General features: G+C 47.3%; 2 protein-coding genes across 52 annotated transcripts in view; both read right to left on the bottom strand.

Moving 5' to 3' along the window:
- Positions 1–416: 416 nt before the first annotated feature.
- On the bottom strand, positions 417–9,058 carry STAC3 (SH3 and cysteine rich domain 3). 2 transcript variants are annotated; one of them, XM_035256340.3, is made up of 12 exons: positions 8,866–9,058; positions 7,412–7,478; positions 6,904–7,171; positions 6,569–6,666; positions 6,293–6,365; positions 5,281–5,378; positions 2,104–2,170; positions 1,875–1,924; positions 1,499–1,584; positions 1,287–1,338; positions 1,061–1,198; positions 417–870 (listed from the first exon to the last, which is right to left on the bottom strand). In XM_035256340.3, exons 2-12 carry the CDS (start codon positions 7,475–7,477, stop codon positions 772–774), a joined length of 1,095 nt encoding a protein of 364 aa, XP_035112231.1. In that variant the 5' UTR covers position 7,478; positions 8,866–9,058; the 3' UTR covers positions 417–771. The 2 variants fall into 2 exon arrangements, with proteins under 2 accessions (XP_035112231.1, XP_035112232.1); XM_035256341.3 differs by lacking the exons at positions 1,499–1,584; positions 2,104–2,170.
- Positions 9,059–9,671: 613 nt separating this feature from the next.
- Positions 9,672–17,964, bottom strand: part of R3HDM2 (R3H domain containing 2) — a 192,342-nt gene continuing 184,049 nt past the window's right edge. For all 50 annotated transcript variants that reach the window (XM_078336231.1, XM_078336242.1, XM_078336262.1 and 47 more), the window contains 4 exons: positions 17,674–17,821; positions 16,094–16,191; positions 15,696–15,780; positions 9,672–14,504 (listed from right to left, as the gene is read on the bottom strand). In XM_078336231.1, coding sequence (XP_078192357.1) covers positions 14,164–14,504; positions 15,696–15,780; positions 16,094–16,191; positions 17,674–17,821 — 672 coding nt within the window. In that variant the 3' untranslated portion in view covers positions 9,672–14,163. The remainder of the gene's footprint in view (positions 14,505–15,695; positions 15,781–16,093; positions 16,192–17,673; positions 17,822–17,964) is intronic.

Raw genomic sequence — 17,964 nt, 5'->3', positions numbered from 1 at the left:
CAGCACGCACCCCACCCCCTCCCAGGCCCAGGGTCTCGGGCTTGGTGTCTCCAGTTCTCTCCCCTTACCCACCCTCCACCCCTCCCCATCCCTCGCTCTCCAACCGAGATCTTGTATCGCCCCCTGGCGGCCTAGCTCGGGCTCCAAGCCAGATTCCGAAATGCAAGGGGTTGCCCGTGGCGAAAACGCCAAGAACAAGGGGGACTTACCCTACTACAAGATCCTGCTCCCAGCCTCTGGGGCGCGGGGGTCCCGCGCTCCCCTTTCTTCACTGACAACAGAGGCCTCGCCTGGCAGCTGCATCTGTCTTCCCACCTCCCGTCAACCTCAGCCCAGATGGATCTCGGGTTAGGGATGATCCAGAGGGGTATTCTCCACCCCTCTGCAGGCCTTCTCAACCCCAGTTAAAGAACAACTTTTCTACGTTTTGTCAAAACTTTAATAAATTTGCAACATTCGACAGTTCACGCACCCCCGCCCCTGCCCTCCTCCTCCCCAAGTCCCTCGCTCCTCCTGGTGGATATGCGTTGTCTTCCAGCTCTTGCAAGCGGGGCCCGAAAGGTTTCAGGTGCGGGCTGCTCTGGGCAGCAGGTGTCCGAGGCCCCAGGCTGGGGAAGGGGGCGAGAACCAGTCCCTTCCCAGAAGCCCTGTCATGCTCAGGCAGGCCTTCCTATCTACCCAGCAGTCCTGTTGCTTTCGCCCCCTCCCCAAATTCCACTGGGCCCGCCCAGAATGGGTGTGGGTGTCTCCCGCCTGCGGGCGCCCGCAAGCCTAAATCTCCTCCAGAAAGTCGGTAGGAAACAGCCCCACCTTGCGGCCGGTGTAGACCTTGACATAGCCGCCAGCCTCGTCTCCTTTCTGTACCACTATCTAGAGGATTAAAGGATCAGAAGTAGGAGAAGAATCAAAGGAAACGGTAGGAAAGGACAGCAGGGGAGCCCGGGGTTACAGGGGCTTACCCTAGTCTCATTAATGGTTAAGCTCTCCAAGTAGTGTGGTGGGCTAGGGGGCATTCAGGCCTTGGATTAGCCTGGGGCATTAACCTGGGGCAACAGCCTACCTGGTCCTTCTTAAGAGTGATCTGCCCTATCTCTCGGTTCCCCACGAAGGATCTCGTCACGCGGTGCACACGTTCTCCAGCCCGAACCCGAATGATGAAGTTTGGAGGGAAAAATCCGACCTTCTCCCCGATTTTCCCCTAGCGAAGATAGTCGGGAGAGTCCTCTCTCAATCTTGGGTTCTGGACTCAACCCACACTCCACCCTAGCCCTAGCCATTTCTCTCACCCGCCACCATTCTTCATTGGAGTCATCAATGACTGTGATCTTCTCTCCCGGCCTGGGAGGGGAAGGGAAGGGCCTCACTCACATAGCAGGTCCCCTCCTGTACCCTGGATCAAGTCTCCAAGCCCTGAGTCACCCTCTCCCTTTTCCTTGGGGGAATCCAGCTCTTTCCCTTTCACTCCACAGTACCAGCCCCCTGCCCCAAGGCCTCTCACGGGAAATCCAGATCGTCCTTTTCCAGGGCTTTGAATCGATAGAGAGCCACAAAGTAATGAGACTGCTGGAAGCCAGGATGCTTGTGCTGGGGGTGAAAGGGAATGATGAGTCTTGGGCTCCTCTACCCCACACTGAGGGGCAGGATTCCAAGGCAGGGGCATTCACCACACACTCTGCACTCCAACTCTCTTCTAGTTCCCTGAACTGAGAGGAGTTTTTTGGTTGTTGGTGGGTGTGCAAGGTGATAGAGCGAGTGGGTCAAGGGTGATGGGAAGTCTAGGAGTTAAAGAGTGAGCTTCTGCTGGACCATGAGTGGTGGTGTCAGACCTGGGTTGAGGAGAGGACAGGGTCCTTGTAGGGAGGAAGGATTCTCACTTTGTCATCAGGTGTCTTCTTTTCAGCCTTCTTATCCCCTTCAGGGTTTCCTGGGATAGGAAACACCAACAAATTGTCTGTCTCCTGGAGGGCAGTTCTTACTCTTTTACCCTTCTGTGGAAGGGCCTCATCTATCCAAAGCTGGCCTGCCCTTTGCTCCTCCACCCTCTGTTCGACAGCTGAGCCTCTGATCCTACTCCATCTCTGGATGGAGGTGGGTGACACTCACCATCCTGGGGTTTGCCTTCCTCTGGTCTGGCAGACTCTGGCTCCTCCTCCATCATGGCTGCTAGAGGCTGGAGGGGGCACCAGAGTTAGGGAGACACTGTCTTGGGAATCCATGCACTAGCGCTCTCTAATCAGGTCAGATAACTATAGAATAATGGGATCTCAGGGTTGGAAGAGGCCTTGGAGGAAATAGCTAGTCTAGCCACCTGCCTTCCTCTAAAACATCCTGGCAGGTGGGTCACCCACATTCTGCTTGAATGTAGCTAAATGACAGGGAATTCACTACCAGACTCCAGGTCCTTGACTATGCTGTCAACCTTTAAAAATACTCCAGTGTGTAAGTAAAGATGAGCAGCATGGCCAGATGCGGTGGCTCACGCCTGTAACCCCAGCACTTTGGGAGGCCAAGGCAGGGGTGGATCACCTGAGGTTAGGAGTTCAAGAACAGTCTGACCAACATGGAGAAACCTCATTTCTACTAAAAATACAAAATTAGCCGGGCGGTGCATGCCTGTAATCCCAGGTACTCGGGAGGCTGAGGCAGGAGATTTGCTTGAACCCAGGAGGGGGAGGTTGCAGTGAGTTGGATCCATACCATTGCACTCCAGCCTGGGCAACAAGAGCAAGACTCCATCTTCAAAAAAATAATAGCACAATTTTTATAATAATTCCCTTAGAATATAACCCAGGGGCGGGGCGTGGTGGCTCACACCTGTAATCCCAGCTCTTTGGGAGGCGGAGGTGGGTGGATCACGAGGTCAGGAGATCAAGACCATCTGGCTAATATGGTGAAACCCCGTCTCTACTAAAAATACAAAAAATTATCTGGGTGTGATAGCATGCACCTGTAATCCCAGCTACTCAGGAGGTTGAGGCAGGAGAACCCAGGAGGCAGAGGTTGTAGTGAGCTGAGAAAACAATCTATGGCTGGAGTTCTTAACCAGAGGCACACGGGGAGCGGCAGCAGGTCCCTAAACCCTCTAAAATTGAATGCTAAAATTGCATTGTGCCACGGCACTCCAGCCTGGGCGAGAGAGCGAGACTCTGTCACAAAAAAATATATATATATATATATATATATAACCCAAGAATATGTTAGCCCTTCTGGAGGCAGCCAAATCACACTGCTAGTGCCTTATAAGTCATAATTCACTCCATAGAAATTCCTTATCCTGTGCCTAACCTCCATATCAACAACTCTGAGCCTAGATTTCTAGTTCTGTTTTTTGCAGTTTTTTTGATAAAGAACAAATATGTACATTTTTCTCTTCTTTCTTTCTTCCTTTTTTTTTTTTTTTTTTGGAGACAGGGTCTCGCTTTGTCTCCAAGGCTGGATCTCAGCTCACTGCAACCTCCGCCTCCCAGGTTCAAGTGAATCTCCTGCCTCAGCCTTCAAATAGCTGGGATTACAGGCAAGTGCCACCAAGCCCAGCTAAGTTTTTTTGTATTTTTAGTAAGATGGGGTTTCTTTTCTTTTCTTTTTTTTTGAGACAGAGTCTTACTCTTGCGCCAGGCTGGAGTGCAGTGGCGCAATCTCGGTTCACTGCAACCTCCACCTGGGTTCAAGTGATTCTTCCGCCTCAGCCTCCCGAGTAGCTGGGACCACAGGCGCGTGCCACCACGCCCAGCTAATTTTTGTATTTTTAGTAGAGACGGGGTTTCACCATGGCCAGGATGGTCTCAATCTCTTGACCTCGTGATGCGCCCGCCTTGGCCTCCCAAAGTGCTGGGATCACAGGTGTGAGCCACTGCGCCCGGCCAAGATGGGGTTTCATGATTAACCTCAGATAATCCGCCCACCTCGGCCTCCCAAAGTGCTGGGATTACAGGCGTGAGCCACCGCACCCAGGATGAATATACAATTTGTATCTTGATTATATCTAAATCATGTTATAAGGCATCAGAAATCTCCCTCTAGCTGTATACTCCTGAAAGAACCTGGACTCTGGGTAATGCCACTCAATTTTAGGAGTCCATCTAGCTGTAACCGTCATCCATACCAGTCCACCCTGGTTGTCCAGAAAGATAGAAGAATATTCTAACAAATTCCTTGCTGAACTGAACGCAAGTCTATGGCATTACCAACCTAGTAACCCTATTGCATAAGGAAATGAGGCTTCTCTTGGCCAGTAGATTTGTGCCTCAGTTTTATCATCTGTAAAATGAATGGGTCAAACCAGATGATGATCTTCATGTACCCTTGCATGGCTCTAGAATTCTCCAGTTACTTGGTATGAAAAGTTCTCTTCCCTACATCCAAAAGCACAGCTCTTGCCTCCATTACCCAGCAATACCAAGGACCTTGGGCCTAGCCCTCAGATGGTTGTGGTGGCTAATCTGACAATTTCAGAAGGGAGCTGAGAAAATATAATCTATGGCTGGAGTTCTTAACCAGAGGCCTGGAGTGAGCTGCAGCAGGTCCTGAAACCCTCTAAAATGCATGCTAAAGTGTGTCTGTTGGGTTATATGCTATTATTATTATTTTTTTTTTTTGAGACAGAGTCTTGCTCTGTTGACCAGGCTAGGGTGGTGGCATGATCTTGGCTCACTGCAACCTCCATCTCCTGGGCTCAAGCAATTCTCCTGCCTCAGCCTCCCAAGTAGCGGGGATTACAGGCGGGTGACACCATGCCTAATTTTTGTATTTTTAGTAGAGACAAGGTTTCACCATGTTGGCCAGACTGGTTTCAAACTCCTGACCTCAGGTAATCTGCCCGCCTCGGCTTCCCAAAGTGCTGGGATTACAGGCGTGAGCCACTGCACCTGGCTTTTTGTTTTGAGATAGAGTCTCACTCTGTTACCCAGGCTGGAGTGCAGTGACATGATCTCAGCTCACTGCAACCTCCGCCTCCCAGGTTCATGTGATTCTCCTGCCTCAGCCTCCCGAGTAGCTGGGATTACAGGCACACACCACCATGTTTGGCTACACTTTTGTATTTTTAATAGAGACAGGGTTTCATCACATTGGCCAGGATGATCTCAATCTCCTGACCTTGTGATCTGCCTGCCTTGGCCTCCCAAAGTGCTGGGATTATAGGCATGAGCCACTGTGCCCGGCCGGGTTATGTGCAATTTTAGGGGAAGATGATCCATTGCTTCTGTCAGGTTTCCAAATGGAAAAATGACCTGCTCTGTGGATTCTCTGGGAGGGACCTCAATGGGGAGGTACAGTGCTCACATTTTTCTTATCTGCCTGTCCTTTCTTCCGTTCCTTGTTTGCCATGATCACCCCAGTGCGCAGGGTTTCAAACACAGGGTCATTGCGACTGGCAGCAGCTAATGGAATGGGAGGAGAAAGAAGACATTATTGGGGAGACAGAGAAAGATCTCTTAAGGAAGGGGTGGGATTGAGCAGATGTGTGTGGGAGTGGGGGTGCCACAGGGGAAGATTAGGGAAGGGTCTGCTGGGCAATACCTAGGTCACCAATCTATAAAGGGCTCTAAAAACATCACTGATAATGTGAGGGAGAAAAGTATTTATCAGAACTCCTTCCAGGCAGAGCATTATGTGACGTTGGAAAGAGAACTTTGGTTGCTTGGGGTTGAGACATGCTCAGAATCACTATTCTCCTTCTAAGCAGAATGGCCTCTTAACTGCTGACTTTTGCACTGCTGAATGGCATGTCTAAGCTGAGGAGCTACCACCAACAGGTTCTTCTTTTTCACCCATGCTCCTCAGAGTTAAGCCTCTCCTCCAAATAAATGTTGAGCAAATTGTCAATGAATATGCTTTTAAGGTTGCCAAATTATGAACCTGCCCAGGGTGTCCACAGCCTTTGGGCTTTGCCCCGAGTCTGGTATGACTCTGTAGTAAGGATGAGGACAGTCTAGAATCCTTGTTCTTGCTTAGAAATGATTTTGCACATGAAGAGCACAGATTTTGAAGCTAGCAACTGGAGATTCCAGTCTTGGCTCTACCGCTTGCTAACTGATGTAGCTGCAACTAAATCCTATCTCCCTCTGCTGTAAAATGGGGATATGGCCTCTGGATCCAAATAAATATAAAAATATTAGGTTGAGGGAGAATGATGGGAAATAGAAAGTTTCTGTTTCAGAATTTGGCTTCCAAAGCTAGAGATGGCATGACACTTATAGCAAGGAGCTGTTCACTTAAAAAAAAAAAAAAAAGAGATGGCATGAAACCATCTGTAGGCTTGCCCATTCCCTCATGTTCCATAAAGGGCACTTACAGAGATCTTTGACACAAGCATACTGCTGATTGCTGTAGAGTGGGGAACTATAGGCCCGACGGAAACCAGGTGGCTGTAGGGTGGAATAGGAGGAATCATTAGAGGTAGCAAGGTAGGCTAGAAGCCCATCTCTCTCATAAGTGGTCATCCTTTCTCAGAAAAAGAGATGGGCTAAGAAAGAAAAAGAGAAATGAATGGGATGGAGGAGGGACCAGCAAGGGGTAGCTGGTGATACGGCCCCACCTTTCTACACCTTGTTCCCCGGAGCCTACTCACGATCTTGCCAAAGCATCTCTGCATTTCCACATAGGACTGACAGTGTTCATGGATGTTGGTTTTGCAGTTCTTACAGCGAAGCCCAAACTTGTTATTGACTTGGGAGAGGGGGAGAAAATTCAGATAAGGTTCCAGGTTGCCCTTTCCCTTTGTACCACTGCTGCTACACTTAGGTTCCCTTTTCTGTCTAGGACCCTACTCTCACAATCTCTAATAGCACTGCCTTACAGCAACTCTAGCCGCAGCCCGTCTGCTACAAATACTCCTCTCCTATACCCTCTCCCCCAACCCCTGCCTTCAACATCATACTCTCTTCACTTCCCTTCATGACTCACGAACAATCATCCGGGCACAGACATCACAGAACTTTGGCTTCTTGAAGAAGTGATCTTTGAATTTGTGGGGCTTATCGTTGACAAGCTTAGGAGGTTCTGGGGGTGGCTCCTCCTCCTCCTCTTCTTCCTCCTCCTCTTCCTCATAGATGTAGTAGATGGGCCCACCCCCAGCTCCCACTGCCTCCCCATTGGCCTGGGGCTCTGGGGGAAGTTCCATGTCTTTTGTCCCTGTAGACCCCTTCCTGAGTAATTGCTTCAGCCGCTGTAGCTGAGGGAGGGAGTGAAGGAAACCCAGTGTTAAAAGGACTTGTCACCCTCTCTAGAGTACAGGGGCACTAGAGCAAACTAGACAGTTTTCTAGTTAGGGGTAAGGAATGTACCCTAGGATTAGGGGGGCTGCAGGTGGCCAGCAAAAAATGAGTCATACACAAATGTGATCAATTTAAGCACTCTTCAGCTATAATGGCTTCCCGCTCCCCACACCCAGTGGTCAGAGGCCCAGACTCACCCCACTTTGCCGAGTCTCTGCGGGGAAGGAGGGTTTAGGGGACTCCAGCACCTCCTTTTCTGTCATCCTGCAAGAGGTTGGACCCCACTATGAAATCTAATCCCTTTCATTCTTCTCTCTCTTATTTCTGTCCCTTGCAGTAGGGTGGTCCTCAAAGGGGAGGCTTTTGGAGAAATGTGGTTTCATATATATATATATATATATATTTTTTTTTTTTTTTTTTTTGCAATGAGGTCTCACTCTGTCACCCAGGTTGGAGTGCAGTGGTGTGATCACGGCTCACTGCAGTCTTGATCTCCCAGGCTGAAGCGATCCCCCTACCTCAGCTTCCTGAGTAGCTGGGACTACAAAGTGTATACTACCTGGCTACTTTTTTATTTTTTGTAGAAGCAGGGCCTTGCTTTGTTGCCTAGGCTGGTCCTGAACTAGCTCAAGCAGTTCTTCCATTTCAGCCTCCCAAAGGGTTGAGATTCCAGGCATGAGGCACTGCTCCAGGCCAAATACAAATCCTTTGGCAGTGTTTATTAACAGATAGATTTCATGGAGGTCTAGAAAAAAGCCCAACATGGCTGGGCGTGGTGGCTCACACCTGTAATCCCAGCACTTTGGGAGGCTGAGATGGGTGGATCACTAGGGGTCAGGAGTTTGAGACCAGCCTGGCCAACATGGTGAAACCCCATCTCTACTAAATATTAAAAAATGAGCCGAGTATGGTGGCAGACACCTGTAATCCCAGCTACTTGAGAGGTTGAGGAAGGAGAATTGCTTGAACCTGGGAGGCGAAGGTTGCAGTGAGCCAGGATTGCGCCACTGCACTCCAGCGTGGTTCTAGAGCAAGACTCTGTCTCAAAAAAAAAAAAAAAAAAAAAGAAAAACAAAAAAGCCCAACAAACGGAAGTCCCCAGTTAGTTCCTCAAACTGATACTTATCCTTCCATCCTGAGGGGTGACCCCAGAGTTTACAGCCCTTACACAGTGTTCACTGCTGAATGATTTACGTTATTTTCTTATAGGTACTTTGTTTCTCCTGGGAACCTGTGGGCAACAGGTATGTGATGCATACCTTCCCAGATCTCCTCTCTTCAAGAGGTTTAATGGGTGTCCTTGTGTGTGCACAAGGAAGGATGGACTGGAGATTTGTCCTCCCCTACTTCTTTCTTGAGCCCTGGGGGCACTGTGCCTAGTGCTGTCCCAGCCTGCTTCAGGGCTCAGCTATTTTAAGTTTTCAGGGTAATATGAGCCTTTCCTTCCCTTACTACTCCATTCCCTTCACCCCACCCCCACCCTTACCCCACCCTCCAATCCTAACTCATCCTAGAGTAGAATAATAATTTGACTCCTAAAACCCAGATGATTCACAACAAGGAGAGAAATGAAGAAGTTAAATAGATTACTGGCCAGGGCAGCTGGGGTGAGCAGCTGTGGAAATGGAAAGAGGATGAAGAGGTAACTTACGTTTGGGATTCCCTAAATCAGTCAGTCCACAGAATGTAGAGGAAGTTGGGAACCCCGAGGCCTTGATGGTGGTGCTGGGGAAAAACCAGTCCTCTTCCTTGGGGGCTAAGCCCCCCCAGTACCCTCTGTGTTCACACCAGCTACCCAGACGCTATTTGTAGACCTCCTAGCCTCTTGCGTTGGTGTCAGGGCTGAAATGACAGGGCTGGAGGAAAGTAGACAGCTGAGCAACACAGCTGACACAGAGAAATTGGACACTGAGAGGTCTGGGGCAGGGTTGGACCCTAACTCCTCCCATCCCCCAGAGCTGCTGTTCCTTGATTCTTTATCTTTGGCCAACAGGTTAATAACAGCTGAAATCAAGAAGGGACAGTTTCTGTTCATGCTCACTTAAGGGGAGTTTATTTTTATATTTCATTTATTTTTTGAGACAGGGTTAAAAAAAAAAAAAGACTAATGTGAACTCTCAGAGCTCTCCTATCAGCCACACTAGATTGCTTTTTTTTTTTTTTTTAAAGATGGAGTCTCACTCTTGTCGCCCAGGGGAGTGCAGTGAAGTGATCTGGCAGGTTCACTACAAACTTCACCTCCTGGGTTCAAGTGATTCTCCTGCCTCAGCCTTCCAAGTACCTGAGATTACAGGTGCCCACCACCATGCCTGGCTAATTCTTGTATTTTTAGTAGAGACAGGGTTTTACCATGTTGGCCAGGCTGGTCTTGAACCCCTGACCTCAGGTGATCCACCCGCCTCAGCATCCCAAAGTGCTGGGATTACAGGTGTGAGCCACCAAGCCCAGCTAGATTGCTTTTTTCTAAAAAAAATATATTTTATTGCATTTCAGGTTTTGGGGTACATGTGAAAAACATGCAAGATTGTTGCATAGGTACATACATGGCAATATGCTTTGCTGCCTTCCTCCCCAACACATATATCTGATGTTTCTCCCCATGTTATCCCTTCCCAACTCTCCACTGTCCCTCCCCTAGTTCCCCCCGACAGACCCCAGTGTCTGATGCTCCCCTCCCTGTGTCCATGTGTTCTCATTGTTCAACACCCACCTATGAGTGAGAACGTGCAGTGTTTGATTTTCTGTTCTTGTGTCAGTTTGCTGAGAAAGATGGTTTCCAGGTTCACCCATGTCCCTACAAAGGACACAAACTCATCGTTTATGGCTGCATAGTATTCCATGGTGTATATGTGCCACATTTTCCCTGTCCAGTCTACCATCGATGGGCATTTGGGTTGGTTCCAAGTCTTTGCTATTGTAAACAGTGCTGCCATGAACATTCGTGTGCATGTGTCCTTATAGTAGAATGATTTATAATCCTTTGGATATATACCCAGTAATGGGATTGCTGGGTCAAATGGAATTTCTATTTCCAGGTCCTTGAGGAATCACTACACTGTCTTCCAAAATGGTAGAACTAATTTACACTCCCACCAACAGTGTGAAAGTGTCCCTATTTCTCCACATCCTCTCCAGCATCTGTTGTCTCCAGATTTTTTAATGATCGCCATTCTAACTGGCATGAGATGGTATCTCAATGTAGTTTTGATTTGCATTTCTCTAATGATCAGTGATGATGAGCATTTTTTCATGTTTCTTGGCCTCATGTTATGTCTTCTTTTGTAAAGTGTCCATTCATATGCTTTGCCCACTTTTGAATGGGCTTGTTTTTCTCTTGTAAATCTGTTTTAATTCTTTGTAGATTCTGGATATTAGCCCTTTGTCAGATGGGTAGATTGCAAAGATTTTTTTCCCATTCTGTTGATTGCTGGTTCACTCTAATGATTGTTTCTTTTGCTGTGCAGAAGCTGTGGAGTTTAATTAGATCCCGTTTGTCTATTTCGACTTTTGTTGCCAATGCTTTTGATGTTTTAGTCATGAAGTCCTTGCCTATGCCTATGTCCTGAATGGTTTTGTCTAGGTTTTCTTCTAGAGTTTTTATGGTGTTAGGTCTTATGTTTAAGTCTTTAATCCATCTGGAGTTAATTTTAGTGTAAGGTGTCAGGAAGGGGTCCAGTTTCTGCTTTCTGCACATTGCTAGCCAGTTTTCCCAACAGCATTTATTAAACAGGGAATCCTTTCCCCATTGCTTTTGTCAGGTTTGTCAAAAATCAGATGGTTTTAAGTGTGTGGCATTACCTCCGAGGCCTCAGTTCTGTTCCATTGGTCTATATATCTGTTTTGTTACCAGTACCATGCTGTTTTGATTACTGTGGCCTTGTAGTATAGTTTGAAGTCAGGTAGTGTGATGCCTCCAGCTTTGTTCTTTTTGCTTAGAATTGACTTGGCTATACTAGATTGCTTTTTATCTGTCGGTGATTTGAGGAGTACTTTGCTATCCTGTAAGCAAGTGAAGAATATGGTTGGGTGTGGTGGCTCATGCCTGTAATCCCAGCACTTTGCAAGGCTGAGGTGGGCAGATCAGGAGTTCAAGACCAACCTGGCCATCATGGTGAAACCCCATCTCTACTAAAAGTACAATAATTAGCTTGGCATGGTGGTAGGCACCTGTAATCCCAGCTACTTGGGAAGCTGAGGCAGGACAATTGCTTAAACCCAGGAGGCAAAGGTTGCAGTGAGCCAAGATCTCTCCACTGCACTCCGGCCTGGGCGACAGAGCAAGACTTGGTCTCAAAAAAAAAAAAAAGGAATATGTAGTATTGCTTTATTCCCTCCAGCAGCCCCCAGAGACATCTCCCCACCTCCTTCCTCTAAAATTTTGTCCTCAGGGTGAAGGGAATTACCAGGGCTATTAAAATGGGACAGTTTACATTGGACGGAAGGCTATAGCTGCCACGTAAGAAACTTAACATTTCTAGGTAATGTCCCCTTCCTCATGAGAACTGCAAACTCTTAAAGGTAGGATGTCCAAGCCTCACACTTCCTAAACCCTTTCGATTCCAATTCTATCTCCCACCTTTGATGCCTCGGTATATAACTGATGGATCAAAGAGACAGATGCCATTCTGATCTCACAGGGGTGCACCCTTCTCCTACTCTTTGGGCTGTGACATGAATGAAAGAGGAGATACTCCTATCTCAGGGGAGAGCAATTTACAGGTGGCAACACAGTGCTACCTTATCCTTTCTGTCTGTAAGAAATTAAGGACTGTATTGGAGACTGGATCAGACAAGCTCCTGTACGACCATGTTAGGGATACCGCTACTTGAACCCAAAGGATTTCCAGGGCAACGTGCTTTGTCATTTCTACCCACTACTTTTTTTTTTCTTTAAGGGGTGAGTTTGAAAAGGGGGTACAAGATGGTTCTGACTCTGCAGCTTCTTTAATGGCCTTGCTCTGACAGGCTGCAGAACAACAGGGCTTGCTTTTAGATGCTGTAGAGAGAGGAAAAGCTCCATCTTGCAGGCAGGATGACTTCTGCTCTTCACTTTTCTTCATACACATAGGACAGGGTCTGCTGAGCATGTTCGGATAATACAGCATCTTGGCACTGTGAGTTCAGTTGCTTTAGCTTTTATTCTAAGAAACATCTGCTTTTGTCCCTGACAAGTAAAACCCAATCCTGCTGCTTTAGGATTAAAGAAAGGTTTATGTTCTCCATCCCTGAAGGGTTTTCAGAAGATGAGCTGGGCTGGGAGTGGTGGCTTATGCCTGTAATCCCAGCACTTTGGGAGGCCGAGGCAGGTGAATCACGAGGTCAGGAATTTAAGACCAACCCAGGCAACATGGTGAAACCCTGTCTCTACCAAATAAATAAAAAATAAATAAAAATAAATAGCCAGGCGTGGGAGGTGCTTGCAGTGAGCTGGGATCTACCACTGCACTCCAGCCTGGGTGACAGAGTGAGACACTATCTCAACAGCAACAACAACAAAGAATAAATGGGCAGGTATGACGTCAGCATCTCAACCCAGTTCTGGATCTCACTCACCCCTCCTTCCCCAGCTCAGCTACAAGGGCCCTAAATGAGTACCACAGAATTAATAGTCCGGAAGGAAACTTAGAGGTCACCTAGTCAGTCCAAGTCTCTTATGTTACTGGTAGGACACAAATCCAGCGTTGAGAAATGATATGCTCATATCATTTCTGCCATAGTGGCAGAAATGGCAGAGCCTAAAACCATGGTCTCATTAGCGATCTAGCCATCTATCAGAACCATGTACAGGGAAGAGGATGAGACAGAGGGAATGGTGTTAAAAATAGTGAGCATATGCTAGGGAAAGCCATCCCAACCCACAACAAACACCTCCAACAGCTGTAGGGCTACATCTACCCAGGGCCTCCAACCCTTTATCCATATCAGGGCGGCAACAGAAAAACTGACTGATGTCTAGTGACAGATTTTTTTTTTTTTTATATTTAAAAACAAAACCAACCTCCCTCCAAATAATCCCCAAACAAAAACCAGATTAAATAAAATTTACAGTGAATATACCCAGCAAACATCTGTATGTGCAATTAAATACTGTGTCAGTTACTGCGGCACGAACCTCAAACAAACAATATACAAGTGTTTGGGGTGAGGGGGTCGGGGGAATCCCAAGTTTAAACTCTGTGGGGTCTGAGAATATGGAGAAGTGAGAGAATGGGGAAATCAATTTTGTTTATCTTAATTCTGTCCATATAAATATATTCATAAAGACCAAAAAAAGGAAAGGAAGCTTGGGATGTTAAGCTAATAGAACAGTAGAGTGTGGGACTTTCCCATTTCTATCTGACAAAAAAAATAAAAGAAATTAATTTTATGGTGGGAGAAGACATTTAAAAAATGATAGATGATGGGGGCCCAGCACAGTGGCTCACACCTGTAATCCCAGCACTTTGGGAGGCCAAGGCAGGTGGATCACCTGAGGTCAGGAGTTTGAGACCAGCCTGGCCAACATGGTGAAACCCCGTCTCTACTAAAAATACAAAAATTAGCTGGGCATGGTGGTGTGTGCCTGTAGTGCCAGCTACTCAGGAGGCTGAGGCAGGAGAATCACTTGAACCCAGGAGGCAGAGTTTGCAGTGAGCCAAGAACGTGCCACTGTACTCCAGCTTGGGCAACAAGAGTGAAACTCTGCCTCAAAAAAAAAAAAAAAAAGGATGGGAAGAAGAGGGGTGCAAGGGGGGTCAACCAGGGAAAAAGAGGGGACCCATGGCAGGGGAGCAAGAAGGAGTCCAATGCCAGCGTGGGCATCTGTCTGTTTCCATCTTCATCACTGTCTTAGGCTCCAGTTTAGCATCAGTCTCCTTACTTCCTGCCTCTGTCCATGGTCTGTCAGGATCCTTCAACCCCCTCCACCCTGCCCCTGTTCCTTCTGTGACGGTCCCTTCCCCTCCTCCATTTATTGGGAGCTGGCTCGCTCCAGGATCCTCAGGTCATAGTTCTTTTTGGCCATTCGAAGTTTGAAGCGACTCACGGAGTTGTTGAGACGAAGGGAGGCATTCTGGGCAGCCAGAGGGCTGGGGAACACAGCCACAATGGTGTACAAGGCAGCAAGGTCCGAGTGGCGGCCATTCTCAGCAGTCCCACTGTTGTCCCCCCCACCCCCTCCAGGCAGCCCCTGAGCATCCTTGAGCCACTGGATCTTGGCGCCGGACATGGCGAGCTGCGTGAAGAGTTTGTCCGCCTCGGTACGGGTGATGCCCTCAGGGAGATCTGTCACCTCCAGCACCCGACCCAGGACTGGAAAGGGAGAAGAGAGGACATAATTGTGAGAGGTATAGGACAGGAAGGACTGGACAGCTAGCTGCCTGGCAGAGAAGTGTCCAGTTGACCAAGTCTGTACACAATGTCTCCAAAAGCCTAGCCTTTCTCTCTTAGCCCTTTTTTCCCCTCCCTGCCATCCCAGCTCTGATCAGGGCAACTAGGAGAAAAATCAAATGAAGATTTCTCTTCTAGCCCAGAGATGCAGGCAAGAAGGAACTGGGAATCAGAACCCTGGGTTTCTGAGCTGAGAACCTATACCTCAGTTCTCTCACAGGGTGCTATTGCTATGAAGAAAATGTGGCTTTTGCTGATGTTCTGGGTTTTTTTTGTTGAGAAGGAGTTATGCTCTTGTTGCCCAGGCTGGAGTGCAATGGCACGATCTCGGCTCACAGCAAACTCTGCCTCCCAGGTTCAAGCGATTCTCCTGCCTCAGCCTCCTGAATAGCTGGGATTACAGGCGTGCACCACCATGTCCTGCTAATTTTTAAAAATATTTTAGTAGAGATGGGGTTTCTCCACGTTGGTCAGGCTGGTCTTTGAACTCTCATCCTCAGATGATCTGCCCTCCTCAGCCTCCCAAAGTGCTGGGATTACAAGCGTGAGCCCCTGAGCCTGGCTGCTGATGTTCTTCAACAATAATTTATCAATCTGAAATATGTTCCATAGTTCCCTTTCCACTCAGAGGCTAGCTCAAATAGATTCTTCCTTCTTATCATCTCAGGAAGTCAGTTTCCCTTTCTTTCCTTGTTTAGGAAACTGCTCCAAATCCCAACACAGACAGATCTTGTTCACTTAGTGGGAGGCCTGCAGGAAGACAGTTCCTCCCCCTTATTCTCTACCAATCTTCTCCTAAACTGGGTCTAGGACTACCAAAGGTAGATGTCCTAGATTAGGGACAGGACGCTAATTAGAAAACTCTGTTAATAAGAAGCAACTCCCATAATTGTGTTATTCCCAGTTTTTACCATGATATTCCCCAGAATCTGAGATGGCTTGGTAAGGAGGACTGAGATACTTCACTTCTCCAGTTCCTGCTTGCTTTTGAGCACAAAGGGTCCCATTTCCACTCCCCATCCTAAGCTGGCTTTTCCCACCTATCCTGGACTGGTAATGAAGGACTGGAAAGGTGGACACTTTCTCTTGGGGATTCAGCATCCTGTGACTCACCAACATCTGCTGTACCCAGGTCAGTGGAGGCAGATTTGAGTGCTTGTCTCTTGCCCCGGTTTCCATGCTTCAATCCACTCTGTCCCTTCAAAATTTGAAAGATGACTCTCATGTAAACAGCACTGATTACTTGTATCACAATGTCTGCCTGAGAGATGGTGGAATAGCACCCAACCCAGAGGACCCCACCCCACCAGGCAGGCAGGTTGGCCACAGAGCAGCGACTGAAAAACAAAGAGCCCCTCCCCTTGGCATGAGTACAGGAGGCAGGGCAAGGCTCCTGCTTTGTTCATTCTGTGTTATTTCCCTTGTACACCAAGCTGGCTGAAGATTAGAGATAGGGACCTAAATAAGAAGTGGTGTCTGACAGCTCTATGGTTGCTTGTGGACACCCTTACCTGGTGCACCGTGTAAGTTGACTGGCCATGGAGCAAGGGAGGGCAGATGGACAGATTGTACTGTAATGGCTGGCCCAAAAGGGAATAGCGCCCATCACCTAGGGGGTAAAAGCAATTGGTTTTCTGGGAGCTTAAGCTTCATGGTATGATTTTTATGAGACTTCAAGGGGCTTTGGAAATAGCAACAATGCATACCATTCCTAATTTTCTATGATGGAAATGTCCATGTGACTGATGTAAGAGTTGTTTCTCTTCCTAAGTCCTTTGGCTCTCAACTGTATCTCACAGACAAATGGGATTACTAGGTCCCATCATCCTTGAAGAAAGGCTCTATCCATTGTAGACAACGGTACTATGAAAATGATCAGGGAAGAAACTTACGTACCCTTATTAATGTCTTTTATATCTTTTTTTTTTTTTTTTTTTGAGACAGAGTTTCACTCTTGTCACCCAGGCTGGAGTGCAATGGCATGATCTCAGCTCCCTGCAACCTCTGCCTCCCAGGAAGTGATTGTCCTGCCTCAACTTCCCAAGTAGCTGGGATTACAAGCATGTGCCACCATGCGTGGCTATTTTTTTTTTTTTTTTTTTGCATTTTTAGTAGAGATGGGCTTTCACCACGTTGGCCAGGCTGGTCTTGAACTCCTGACCTCAGGTGATCCGCCTGCCTCAGCTTCCCCAAGTGTTGGGATTGCAGGCATAAGCCACTGTGCCTGGATGTCTTTTATCTCTTACATAGATTCTCCCAAACTCTAAACCCAGAGTTCAAGTATCTGGCTCATATGAGGCAAAATGAGCACAGCAGACAAAAGCACAGACTTGAGCCAGACTGCCTAAGTTAAAATAGTGGCTCTGTTACTGAAAATACGTTGCGTATGTTTTTTCCCTCGTTAATGTGTTGGAAAGGTTAAACAAATATAAGGCATGTAAAGCATTTATAGCAATGCCTGGTACATATTAAGTACCATTAAGTGTTACTTATTATTGATAAATATTACATTTCAGAGCACTTTAAAGTTTTTAAACTATGCTGTCATTTTTATACGCTTATGACAGCTAGGGAAGAAAGCAGATAAAATTCCCATCTTATTTGTGATTAACCTCATTTTATTATTTTTTTTGTAATTGATTCAGTTCCAATGCAGTTTAACCCCATTTTATAGAATAGAAACTGTGGTCTAGTTTTGAGTTTAAGTAACTTGCTGAACATCGCAAAGCTAATTAGTGGTGAGACTGGAACTTTTGAAACCAAATTTAGTGTTTCCTTTTCTAAGACCATACTGTTAATAATGTTAGGTTAAACTCTTTGGTCATTAGAAAGTTCAGTGAACTCATTATCCCCAGCTCTTTTCACCCTACTTGGTTATAAGTACTAAGTATGTAAAGAAGGCTAAAGGAAGTTAAGCACGGGCAGCACTAGAGAGGGGCAAGTGTCCGAGGGATGTTAAAGGAGGAGTTAGTTCCCAGAACTGGATCATCCACACTGGTCCCCTGCCTGTTGTTACACTTTCAATTTTTGCAATTGGGAATGGGATGTGAAGGGTGAATTCCAAAGCACCAGCCCTAATCTAACCCCATACCCTGTGCTGGACCCCCAGGCCGGGGGAACTGTGTGAGGACAGGCAGGGGACTGAGTCCTGTACAGACGCTGCTGAGGCTGGTGACAGGAGAGGGTGCTGGAGACTGGGTAGGAGATGTGACAGGGCTGCTGCTCATTTGTGTGCTGGCCTGTGGAAAAGAGGAGTACACGTCACATAAACATCAAACGTTACCCTCTGGATATTCCTATGGCTTGGCTTAAAATTCACCTCTCTCAGGAAATAAGGTTCTCTTGCTGAATTCTGCCCAAGTCAGACCCTTCCTTCAAACTG

The sequence above is a fragment of the Callithrix jacchus genome, chromosome 9 (assembly GCF_049354715.1).
Source record: "Callithrix jacchus isolate 240 chromosome 9, calJac240_pri, whole genome shotgun sequence".
NCBI classification, from domain to species: domain Eukaryota; kingdom Metazoa; phylum Chordata; class Mammalia; order Primates; family Cebidae; genus Callithrix; species Callithrix jacchus.
The sequence above is the reverse complement of the archived record's forward strand: the minus strand, read 5'-3'. Positions and strand labels throughout refer to the sequence as shown.

Excerpts from the sequence above, each read along its gene's own strand:
- STAC3 (XM_035256340.3), bottom strand. The coding sequence starts at position 7,477 with ATGACAGAAAAGGAGGTGCTGGAGTCCCCTAAACCCTCCTTCCCCGCA. Across the intron at positions 7,172-7,411 it reads CAGAGACTCGGCAAAGTGGG|CTACAGCGGCTGAAGCAATT; the intron begins GTGAGTCTGGGC and ends TCCCTCCCTCAG. Across the intron at positions 1,925-2,103 it reads GGAAGGCAAACCCCAGGATG|GAAACCCTGAAGGGGATAAG; the intron begins GTGAGTGTCACC and ends TTCCTATCCCAG.